The 12838-nt window shown below is 39.8% G+C and overlaps 1 protein-coding gene across 2 annotated transcripts in view; it reads left to right on the top strand.

The window, feature by feature from the left end:
• The window catches only part of PLEKHG1 (pleckstrin homology and RhoGEF domain containing G1), a 126743-nt gene that overhangs the window by 86858 nt on the left and 27047 nt on the right, over window positions 1–12838 (top strand). For both annotated transcript variants that reach the window (XM_015623059.3, XM_015623062.3), the window contains exon 5: window positions 10618–10718. In XM_015623059.3, the coding sequence (XP_015478545.1) occupies window positions 10618–10718 (101 nt within the window). The remainder of the gene's footprint in view (window positions 1–10617; window positions 10719–12838) is intronic.

Here is a 12838-nt window from a genome sequence, read left to right as displayed (position 1 = left end):
GGACCTCATTAGGGAAAGCTTGGCTTAAAAGCAAGGGAAGTTTTTTCCAGTAATATTGAGATATGACAGCTGAAACTGAACCATCTCAGTACATGTCCAATAGGCCTTCTTGAATTTTGTGAAGTTTGAACTTCAGAGTTGCAGCAATATAAATCAGAGCAGGAATATGTTCCACTTAATTAATTTGTAATTAATTTGTAAGTAACTTTATTAGAGAACAATAGTGTTGTGTTTTGTTTCTGGGGCTGCTGTTTACAAATCAGGACCAGTGCAGACTGCTGAGAAGGAAGGTGGTTAGGAACACCACAGGGTAAGTTACCAAATGGTGTAAATAGCTATTCTGGCTACCCTTAAAGAAATACCTAAAGTAAATCAGACTTCTTTCTTCTGATGCACTGTAGGGAAAGCTCAGTTTCCCTTGTGGATGTCTTCCTTAGTATGAGTCATGTTAAACATCTTTAAACAACCTGAAGTAGTGGAAGTATACACAAACTGGTTTTTGTGTTTGTGTAAAACAGTTTTGAATGTGGTTGTTTCTGGAACTCCAAGATCTCGAACAAAAGTGTTTTTCCAGCTACATATGCTGTAAGCTTCTCATCACATGTGCCCTTTAATGATACCTAACAAAAGCAGAAGCAAAACCCAAACCTCGTTTTGCTGGGCAGGATGGGAATGGTTCTGGGTTTTGGAAATAGAGGTTTTATAGCAGTACAGTAGGAATATAATGTGTTGTGGACAACCAGAAGTAACCTCATAAACAATTTGTGTAGTGTAAGCATCTGCCTATGCTGCGGCACGAACAGAGAGCTGTTTGTAAACTAACTTCACAGGAAGTATGCAAAACCATGGTTAAATATATTGAAGCATGGTTTTTCTTATCTGCGTCATCACTACTTCAGTCTTATTTCTGCTAGCAACATTCATAAATTTCTTTCATTCACCATGTGCCTAAGTACTTGAAAGACACTGAATAAAATGTCATTGCTGTCTTCTGTTTCCTTCACCTGTATTTTGCATCCAGTTCTTATCTTACAGCTGCATTGTAGAAACTTGCTGGGACAGAGACTGTCTTTGTCAGGTGATTGCAGAGCTTCACTGGTTGACTGGGACTGCAAATGTTTAAAGACAGCACAAATGTATAGCCATAGCTTTGGGTTTGTTTTAAGGTCAGCTCTGTGTTTGGACAGCACAGAAGGGTGAGTTACACTGAAGTAATAAATGAGCTGTCTATTAATGTACAGTGAGCCTTTCTTAAGCTGTGGGTGGGAGAGAAGCAGCAGGGAGGGCTGCTGCTCTTCCAGGGAGCCACAGAATTGCCAAAGAGTCTGGCTGCTATTGCTCTTGTCCTCCCTTTTGTGGCAGCAGGGTGTAAATCATTCAACCGTGCTGTCTGCAACCTCCTACCCACTTGCTGAATGTGAATGAATATAGATAAGAGGATGAAAGTTAATCTTCTGTTGCAGAAAGCTTTATTCTTTTGGGAGCGGGGAGGCAAGGGGAAGATACAATTTAAATATGGAGTGTGCCATTTAGGAATGCTGGTGGTGGGCAGGGGGCTCCAGGATCGAAACGCCTTTCCTGTGACTGCACTGAGGCTGGAGTGGGAGGTTGTATCCCTGCCTAGGGGGATGCATAGAGCCCTTCTGGGATTCAGGAAGTAACAAAAGAGAGGTCTGTTCACCTCTGCTCTCCATCTTCTTGTTGCTTACAGGCCGTGGATAAGGCGCTCCACAGAAGAGAGCGGCAGCAGCTCTACAGAAGTTTGTAGAGTAGGCAGGAAAACTGTGAAGAAGAGGTCCGAGAGTTGAGAGGCAAGGAGAGGAAGTATAGCTTATGCTGCAAAGCTTTCAGTAAACATTAGAATGGTTTAATGAGATTATATATTTTTTGCAGAGTGATTGGGATTTTCTGTAAAGAAATTTCAACATGTGGAGGTGATATCTTAAAAACAAAAGCATTTCTGTATTTTTAGCCAGGCCATAGTTTCTGGAATTTTCTTTGTGTATTATACCCTTTTCCATTTTGGTCCATGGAAATATTTGGCTACTTTTAAAGTTGTTGTATCACTGTTATTAAATATTACTTGTCAGTGAACAGTGTTCTAAGAATTCATGACCTTTAAGCTTGAATGCTTAACAAACCACATAGTAGTCTCTCCCTTTTTTCTGCTCTTACCACTCCTGCAAATTAAGGTGTGGAGGTGGATGCTGTTTTTCCTGGTTCCATGAGAAGACTATTTTGCAAATAAGAGACTTTAACAAAGTTTTCCCTTGCAAACCACCCACTGTAAAGTTCCATTTCATTGCTTTTCATATATTAATAAGAAAACCCGTCCAGAAGTCTCTGGTAATCATGTGGTTACTAAGGTTAAGATAAACACGTGTTTAGGATGTGTGCAGATTTTCTCCATTTTGCTGGGTTTGCATTTTCATTCTTTGTAAAACAGACTCTTTCAGTTTCCTTTCTTGTGTTTTAAAATAAACATTTCTCTTCTGGAATGTCTCATTTAATTTTTAAGCATATTGAGATCTCTTTTAAAAAAATGTAAGCATTCATTTGCTTTACAAATTGGGGAAAGTTTATTTAACGGGGCAAGGGTCTACACCACAAGGCTCAGGTTCTTTTCCTGGGTGATTTGTATATTGGAAGGCCAAATATGCCTTAATAATTCTCAGTGTTTTGTTTGATTATAGTTCAATAAGTTTATAATCAGACCAACTAAAGTGTGTTGTGAGAATTCATTAATAGACGTCCTGATGAACTTTATTTTTTTTAATTTATAATTACTAAACATTTCCAGCTGATCCTTTTTTGAGTATGACTGAGATTATTGAATGATGATGGTGATTACTGATACCAGTGAAGTAGATCTAGAAATCTTTACAGCACTTCATCTGCCTAGCAACCTCCAACTACTTGACATCCTAATTACTATTAATTATTTTCATTTGGCTGTTTTCATTACTGTAGCTTATTTCTTCTGTGTTTCCTCTTAACTTCAGAAAGGCATTAGATGAGAGAGTCACATAATTCCTTAATGATTTCTCAGTAAACTACTAATAGCATTTGTAATTCCATGATCTCCACCTGTGCTCTGAACTTGCTTCTTACCACACCTCTGAGCAGCAATTTTGAGTTGAGTTTTGAACTTCTGGGAAAGAAATCTTGTAGCTGTGATGTGGCAGTGGGTGCTGGCTGATAACTGAAGATAAACGTGGGACATGGTTTTAATCAGTGGGTTTCAACTTCAATAAGTTAGTGTGCTGAAGTGTCTGAGTGGGGTTTCATGTGAGTTTCTGTTCCTGGTGATTTACCCATAATCATCTTTACAGATGATGAACAATTTACAGGACTTGTCTGTGTACAATCCATCAATCACAGTTTCAATTTGAGTGCTTTTAATGCATCTCTGTCAAATTACAGTTGGATTTAATTGACAGCCTGCCTTCCAAGTTGTCTCTTTAAGATGGGAGATTTTAGCATGGAATTCCTGCAGTTGAACAAAGAAATATTATTGAACTCTGACTGTGTTTCATTAGAGCAAAAATTCACTGTGACAAAGAAGGCAAAAATCCATGAGAGCAGTCCATCCAGGCAGGCTGACAGTTCAATGCTGGATGAGCTGGTGTCAGGTTTTGACCCACCTAGAGAGCTTTATAGGCACACAATTCATGCTAAAATGTCTCATGGGACACAAGAAGAAAGCATACACTGGCAAAAAGAAAGGACGTAAGACCCTGGACTGGTGGAGTAGGCATTGTAGGGCATGTGCCTCCTCCCACCCCAGTCCTAGAAGAGAGATGTGGCATAGTGCTGGAAATTGATACAGGCATCCTCTGATACTGGGGCAGGGGCAAGAGGATGTGCAGAGCTTGCTTTAAAGGCTCAGGCTCTAAAGCAGCGAGGGGAACTCACAGCTGAAGGAAGCTGTTCTGCTATCTCCCAGCCATGCACGCTGGTAAAGCACTTGTCCTTGCCCAGGGCCCCTATGAATGGATTTAGTGCAACAGAGTGTTGAGGGACCTCTCACTGACAGTTTTCCAGGGCAAATTCTTTAGTTCATTTCCTGAGATTAGCTGTGCTCTGATAGCTTGAAGTCCTGTGACAAGATCTCCTGACTGTTAAATTGTTGACGTTGATGTGCCCTAGAAATTTCCAACTTTGTATATGACTATGCCTGTGCTCATGTCTATATGGGCACAACTCTTCAAAGGCAGCCTAAACCAAAGAAAGTGTGTGTTTTCAAGGTGCAAGGCATAGTGTGAGGACTCAGGAATTCCTCACTGCTAATTTTGGCTGACACATAACTACCCCTGTGGCTTTCCATGCATGTGGATGAAGCCATGGGGACCTACTAGGGGTCACTACTTCCAGGCCTTAGTAGCTGCAAATGGGGCAGTGTTTTAACAGCCATAATATAGGTGAGGAAGTCAATTATCAAATATCTGCCTCTCAGGAATAGCTACATAGAAAAAATTACTTTTTAAAAAAAATCTACTTCTCTAGGTAAAATTTAAGTTAATACTGTTAACTTATTTATGAACCCCTAATTGTGTGAAGCGTAGGGAGATCTCTGTCATAATCACCTTACTCTGCAATGTTAAACAGTGGAAATAAAACCTCCATGTGCTTCTCTATTTTTAGTCTTTCCTCATACCGTGTTCTCACAAGTGCTCCCACCATCAATCTTTGCCCTTTCTACATGCAGTCAGTCAGCAGAGTATCGTCTTACTGTGTCACGCTTTATTGCCGCTACCCGCGGGCTGCGTGTGAGCCAGCTGCACGTGTAGATTTGCACTTCTGAGGAAGCTGGCTGGAAGCACAGGTGAGCTTGGTATGGATCCTCCACCATCTGCCCAGGGCCTGGGGAGTGGGCTGGTGCTGGCAAGGTGGCCTCCTGCCAGCTCAGAGACTCCACTCTTCTGTGGAGTTTGGGTAGTGGAGAGGAAAGAAATCAATCACAAACCACACCTAGTGTCAGACTGCGTAAAGCAGACGGGATACTTTGGCTGCTCCCATCTGGAGGGTGACTGGCTGTCAGTGCTCCTTGTCCTTCTCCCCTGATGGCAGAGTTAGTGCTCTCCAGTCATGTCCTCTGACATGTAGGCGTGTCCCCCAAAGCCCACCTGCAAGCCTCCAAACATCCATTTCCTGCAAGGGCAGAGCTTTGCTGCTGCTGACAAGTGGCAGTCTTACATGCGAGGCACCGAGGGATACAGAGCAAATGGAAAAGATGAGGAGGAAGTACATGGAGCACAGGAGCTTTCTGCTCACACTACTGAAGGGAGTAGAGGCTGTGTCTCCAGGTCTGCCTTTTCCTCAGAAAGACCCTGGCTTAGGCTGCTGGTCAGTGACAGGACTGTGCCTTAGTGGGCATTGACCCAGGTAAGGGCAGGTCATGAGGTTTTTCCAGCTTCAGGTGTCTATATTAATGTCTATATATATGTCTACCCCCCACCAAATACCAGTAAAAGCAGGAAGTAGGAAGACGTGCTCACAGAAATTTTTTCTTTTATTTAGGTTCCTGGGTTTACATGTAGTCAGTGCAATAATTTTTAGGTTTCAATCCCTTGGACTCACATATCCAAAGGAGCCAGAGCAAGATAGCAAAGTATGATACAAATGCACATTGCCTTTGCAGAGCACACCAGTACTTTAAATAATTGAAAAGAGCTCCAATGAGTTACCCTGCCCAAAATTCATCATCCTTGGCCACCTGTTGTGTGGATAGCATGCTATTCTTTGAACCACAAGGCATTCAGAATCTGCTGCTATACATGCTGGATAAATTAATTAATAAAATAAATAATGGGGAAAAAAGAATAGGAAAAAAATCAGGCAGAAGGTGAATTGGTACATATTATAGTTATCTATGTAATTAGCAGAATAAGCACTGAGAAGCATTTTATAATTTCTATTCTAGTGTACATCTGTTGCCCAGCTTTCTTAGTTTACAAGTGTGTGGCTAGTTCAGGCAGCATGGCTCAAGCTGGCAGGCTACAAACAGGATCCATTTCGTGGCATGGTTTCCTCTGGCCTGCATCCTTTTCCTCCAAGTGATTTGGAAGTGATGCTCAGGTGGCTGAGGCTGCTGAGCTGTTTCAGTGGTTCTTCTTCTGCACAGCCATCTGATTTTGACCAAATGCATCTGTGTTGGGTAGAGGGGAGTTGGGAAAAAAATATGGCCATGAGTATGGTGTATTACCTAAGAGTAAAAACTGCTTTACTAGTAGCACAAATCTGTGGAGTATCAGAAAACTGAGGATCTGTATCTGAGTGATGCTGTAGCACTGCCTGGATGATGTCCTGCTAGATTTAATGTTACCTATTCCTCCTCTGTCTGCAACACTACTAGAAGCCACTGAAGTTTTGATAAATACCTGGTTCTAAATATTTGTAGGTCAGAGACTGAGGTTTTGTGATGTAAGTCCTCAGCTCTTGAACCCAGAGTGTGTTGCTGAAATGAGAGACATAGGACAGCTTTACTTTCTCCTGCAGCTTACTTAGGCATTAGGAAGCAAAGTTTCCTAGTGGGTAGAATCCTTTTTTGATTCTTTTTTGGTATTGATATTTAATCAAATTTTCAGTCTTGTGTGCCTGCCTCTTGGCAAAGGTGTACTTGTGCAACTACACTGCTCTTTTAACAATTTTGCTTATCTTTTGTGATATTTTTATATGCACACTCCTACCCTGTAAAGGGATTACTAAGAACTTATATATATGTTTCTTGCAGAGCAGGATAAAATTTGATTCTCATTTTACAAGGCAGTGTGGCTTTTATCCATTTTTTAAAAATTACTATGTTAATATTAGCAATAATATTTTTCATTTTAATGTGTAATTTTAACATTACCACAGTAATGATTGTCTTATACTGTGTTCTAAACAACAGTAGATGAAGTTTTGTAAGTGAAGCGTGTGTATGTGTTCAAAGGAATACCAAGGTGGCTAGATGAAAATGTCCCACTTATTTGCATTTGGTTTCTAAAGTTTGGTCATGGAAAACATTCATCAATGTGTGAAAATAATTTTGCTCATTTCGTGCTTTTCTTGACAATTTTCTCTCATTTCTGATTAATATAATTATTTTTTTAGCCTCTAAGGTTAGTGTTTTCATAATTTTATTCCTCTAGTGGTCTTTTTTTTTTGTCCTTTTTTTTTTTTAAGTGATTGTGGAGGAGGAGACCGTAGTTAGGATATGCAGCTTCTAGCAGACATTCCTTCTGATGGATTTGGCGTGATAAAAGACAAATGGGGAGAATGTCAAACCCAGCAAAAAAGGCAGGGCAATCTGGCAAGATTCTCCTAATTTTTGGAGAGTTTCAAGGAAAAGGGAGGAGAAAATTGTGCAATACCATGAGAGCAAACCATGGTAAATCAATCTAAGGAGATGGACATTTGTGAGGGTTTTTTTTCTCTATAAAGTAAGCTAAGTGTTTATGCCATAACTGCAGAGAAGCAATAAAAGGCAAAGGTTATAAACAAATCATTTGGTGCCGACAGAGGGTTCATAGATGCTGACAAGAAACAAATAAAGTGAATAAGGCCGGTACTCTGTTCTGATAAATTTCATTGATTTCTGCACCATGTCATTACGTTTGCAGCCTGCCCTGTTATCTTGTAGCTCCAAGACCTTTCATTATGACTCCAGATGATAACAGCTGTTGATACACAGCAGTGACTACCATGGGGGTAAAGTACCATTTGCTAAGAAATAATTAGGAAAACCCCCACGTCTGGGTAGCTTTGATCTGCCTGTGGTGTTGTCCTTGCAGAAGACGTTATATGCCAATACTGCATCTGTTTCCTGGATGAGTTCATGAAGCCTTTATGAGAGCACACGTGCACTATAAAGCAGTATAATCAGACAGGTCCCACTGGCTGAGTCATTGCAAGCAGCGTGGGGCTGTGCAGGCGTGGTCTGCAGGACACCGATGTGGTAAGACTGTCCAAGGTCCACCTTTTTCACAAAAACTTGGATATCTGGGGATTTTTGCTGTGTGCCTACTTCAGGCATCTGCTTACACCAATAACAGCAACAAAAACAAGTCTGTAGTCTTGAGTCAGTAATATTGACAAAGATAGAAAGCTAAACCAGGAAAGCAGTCCCTGAATTGTGTCATTTCCTAGCAGTGTGAGGTGAGATATAAGGTGGCTCTGAATCCCAAGAGTTTTAAACCAGTAACCATTTTGCTTTACCCTAGGTAAGAACAAATACACCCAGTTGTTTCTGGTTTGTTTCTAATCTCAGGCTGAATGAGCAAGGGGTCCGAAGGGAGCATTTCTTATATTCCCATAGCAGAAGGGAGCACTGGCTGTGGGTGTGTGGTGTACATAGGCTGATACTGGCATATGTTACAGGAGTGCAGGAAAACTGCCAAAGCACCTGCTGGCTGCTGCTTGGCAGCAGCATTAGAAAGGTTACCTGGTTCCCTCTTTCTTACTAATAATTGGTAAAAGACTGAGAAGAGTACGTATGTGTGGAGGAAAATCGGGGTAAGAGGACAAAAGGAGTAGAAACCAGGTCATGCATATAACACTGTCTACAATTCTAGAAATAACTGTGGATTGTTTGTTATTTTGAAGAAACCCAAGTTCCAGCTATGCTGAGATGAATGAATTGGAAAGGAACTCCTCTTTATTCATTAAATGTGCTGTGTGGAGTTACTTACTGTAAGATTTCCATTCCTCTGCAGCCTAACCTTGTCATATCAGCTCAGGGTGCTGCAGTGTCCCTGCAGTACTAAAATTGTTTTCAGAGGATTACAATTCCGCTGGAGCTTTTCTATTCTTTGCTTTTAAATGATGAAAGATGTGTCTGTGGTCATAAAAGCTTATTTGTTTAATACTATTACTGGAGTAGACCTGAATATATTATCTACTTCTGCCTTTGACCCAATGTACTGCTTTGCTGCAGTCCTGTCTGCCTCACCATCCTGAACCTTTTCACTCTTCTGCAGCTTACGAGTACAAATAAAAAGCTGAAGTTCAGGGAGCCTGTGGTTGTGATTCCAAAGACTTCCTGCACAAATATATTTCAAGGTCAGGTGTGGGCTCTGAGGCTGTTGCCAGCCAGGAGGGAAGGTGGAGTAAGGTTGGATGCTATCACAGGAGATGACATAGCTCTCCAGGGACTTGTCTGCCTATTGCCACTCGTTGCTCTTCTGAAAGACACTGAGATTGCCTTGGAATAGACCTACTTGCTTTCACCCCCCAGAAATACTGAGTTTTGGGGGTGAGGAGGGCTACCTTTAACTGGGGGTGATGACAGAGTGTGGATTACTGATGGGGGGAGGGGAAAGGAAGTTTTGCTGATACCTGAACCTGAATCTTGGTTACACCTCTGGCTTTGCTGACACTACTTCAGTTGAACAGAAGGCGGCTTAAATGCTGTAATTCTTCCTTATGAGGACATCTAGAAGCCAAAAGTCAGATCCTTGGTTAATTCAAATCCTTTGTCTTCACAGAATTTACACAGAGAATAAATCTTGGCCGGTGTATATGTTCTATAATACCTTTTTCTATATGACTCTGGAACACAGTTATATCTCAGAAGTTTTCAAGGTCTCGTTGGCATTTTGCAGGGTTCTTTTCTTGCAGCACCCTGGAATGCTGTGTTGTTTTTGGGAGGTTGCCATACCACATTGTCTAGCCACAGGCTAAAGGATTTTATTTCTTTTTATTTCACATTGTTTCAGCTGTTTTCACTTTTATTTCCATACTCCAGCAGAATTTTTTCATGAATGTGGCAGTACATCAGGTTTCTTGTTTCATGAGCTGTAGTTAGTTAAATAGCTTGCTGAATTTGCGCTTGCCCTTATGTGAGAATTTTAATACCGTAGCAGCAACAGAAAAAAAGGTGACATTGAGCTCTTATCAAAGTGAGGGAAGACGTGAGAAAGTTATTCTCCCAGAACACTGCTGATCTGAGCATTTTCTAGCTGTCATGTTCTTATTCAAAAAAAGTCCCTGGACGAGTGTCTATCAAGACTGATGTCTTGTAAGTTCAAAATGGAATTTTTGCTAGATTATATAGCAATGCTATTTGCAATGTAACTCTATGTGTGGTAAATTGCATGGACATAGATACATTGAGGTCTGTCTTCTACATACTCTGCATTCTTCAGGAACCACGATTTTTTAAAAAGTAATTTTTTCAGTGGTTGCTTTTCTGAGCCTCTGTTGCTTGTGTGCTTTCTGTTATTCATTATATAATTTCTGTTACTAAGACTACATTTACTGCAGTAAATGACATTCTTCATCTCCTTTACATTTTTTTTTTTGTCTTTGAGCCAGCCAGACGATCAATTAAACTGTCACTGTGAATGAAATTTGAAAACATTTGTTTATCAGTAGCAGGAGAAACATTGGCAGTCCCATCTAAGAGGTATAACTTAGCTTTCAGTCTTTTGTTATTTTCTTGGTTTCAGGGAACAGATAAGTACTGTTACTGTTCATAATAGAGTGACTGTTCACAGAGGGGCTGCTGAAGGCTTTATTGTAATAATAAGGTGAAACTGATATTCAGAGTCTCATCTTGTACAATAAAACATAGCTCTGTTTACTGATCTAGGAAAGGAGGAAATGTCTGAAGACCTCCTTCTCTTTCTCTTGTAGGATTACCTTGACTGTATCACTGATCACACCAAGCTCTCCCTGGGAACAGAGGAGCGATCAGCCCTGTTTGGAAACATTCGGGATATCTACCATTTCAACAGGTAAATTCCTTTTTAACTAAATGAAAACATTTTAATAACCTGTGTTTAATGAGAGGGAGCAAACCAGCCAAATTCACTTTTATCACTTTAAAACAGCCAAGATCTATAAACTGAGAAATTACCTAATTTTAATTCTAAGCAAAGTTGGTTTGCTGACAGATTTTTTTGGCAGTTTATTTGATGCATCAAGAGTGGTCTCCATGTACTTTTTTCCTTTTATGCTGGGTATGTACATGAATTTAAGCCTAACCTGCTCTGGGCTTTAACTGAGTTTAGTGCAAGACCACTGTAGAAGAAATTCTTGCCTTAATGAAGAGGTGATTTATTCCTACTATATCAGCTCTTTTTGTGTACCTATGTACATCACCCAGATCTGGCTTCTGTAGTGCTTTATGCTACTAGATACTCCCTGAATTAATTTCTCAAAAATGTATTCAGGTACCTTTTCTTCATTGAAGTTTTTTGTTCAGTGTCTTCCCAGCCTTCTCTAAAATTCTGCAGATGGAATTCTAGTGTATGTTGGGAGCCTGAAGTAAAATGTCTTGCTTGCATAACTAGTGCCACATTGTGTGGGATTTCAGTATCTGCAGTTTGAGTAGCATGCTACTGCTGCTTTTCTCTGAATCCTCTCTTAGTATAAAAATTACTAACTTAGTTAGCATTTAAGGAAAACCTGACTATTCAACCAGTGCAGGACATATGTCAACTTTATTGACATAAAGTTCCCACATCTTTTATATACCAATACTCCTGTAAAAGCTCTCTTAAGTTTACTGTAGTTGACAAAACATGTCCTAAACTACTGCGTTCTTTGAAAAATAACAGATCATTTAATTGAATCAAAAGAGGATTCTGAAGTTGAGTACTTGTGTCAAAGATCATCTCCGATGTTTTTCCATCATCATGGGAAGTTACTTTTAAGGGCTTCAGCTGCTGGGATTACTGTTTCATGTCAAAGGAAAGAGTGAGAAGGGATCTATTCAGAATTTATAGACAAAGATGAAATCTAAAGTCTTTTCCTGAAGCTTAAAATAGCTACTGCAGGGTAATGGAAATATGCTTAACTAGAAAGCTGCTGTGTCCTGCTTCAGCTACAACAACTGACTTTACTGAATGTCTAACAGCTGGAAAATACATAGTGGGAGCATGCTAAAATAGGCTCATGGGCTGTTTTAGAGCCATGAGACAATGAATGTGAGCTTACAGATTCCCAGAGGTCACAGAATGGAAAAAAACAGTCCTGGCCATTGTATTTTCTGATCCTTCAAAAGCTAGAAAGACTTGATAGCTAGGATGCATTTCTGCCAGATTCATTGCAGATATTGCCTACTAAAACTACTTTCAAGTATGATCAGTTGTTATACAGAATTACTGAGCTGTGAAAAAAAAAAATCACAGCAGTTAAAAAGAAAAGAAACAAAACAACGGCAGTTTTGGGCAATTTTAGAGATATATATGTTAGAATGGTTAAAACTTACCGAAAAGTTGTCCAAAGCATCTAGTAAATTACTAATGTATTTCAGGCCACCTGATACAAAGTTCTGCTTGGAAATTGTGAGTTCTTAAAACTGAACACTCACTGTAGATCCCAATATAGCTCCAAGGATTAATTTACTCCTGTGTGAAATTTGGCATGTAGCTTCTGAATCCTAAACATACTCTAGAGGCTTTTTATTTATTCTTAGCTTCAGAAAAAGGTCCAGTTGGAAGTTCTATATTAGTAGTTTCAGATGTATTTTGTGAGGATGATTATATAGATTTAGAATTGCCTTGTTTTTCTAAGCTTTGAATTTGACCATTAATCAATAATCAAAGCTTTCAGTCTTGGGTTTTTTTCAGACTTGTAGATTTGAGAAATTTCATTTCAGTAAATGGGAATTTCTCTCAGCTAAACTACCTAGGTTTTCAAGTAGTGTGTTGAATGGCAAAAATAGTGGTCATTATGGTAACTGCTAGTCCCATGATTATGGTGTCATTTTGAACAACTATTTCTTTCTGAGTTTCATGGTGGTAAAGTCTGGCTTCTTCTGAGGAGAAGCCATCATAAAACTTCATCAAAAAATCAACACATCCTAAAAGGTGTTGTAATAAGACTTTCATTCATTTGACTTGAAAAGATA

The sequence above is a fragment of the Parus major genome, chromosome 3, assembly GCF_001522545.3.
Source record: "Parus major isolate Abel chromosome 3, Parus_major1.1, whole genome shotgun sequence".
NCBI lineage: Eukaryota > Metazoa > Chordata > Aves > Passeriformes > Paridae > Parus > Parus major.
This window is presented reverse-complemented; position numbering and strand designations above follow the sequence as displayed.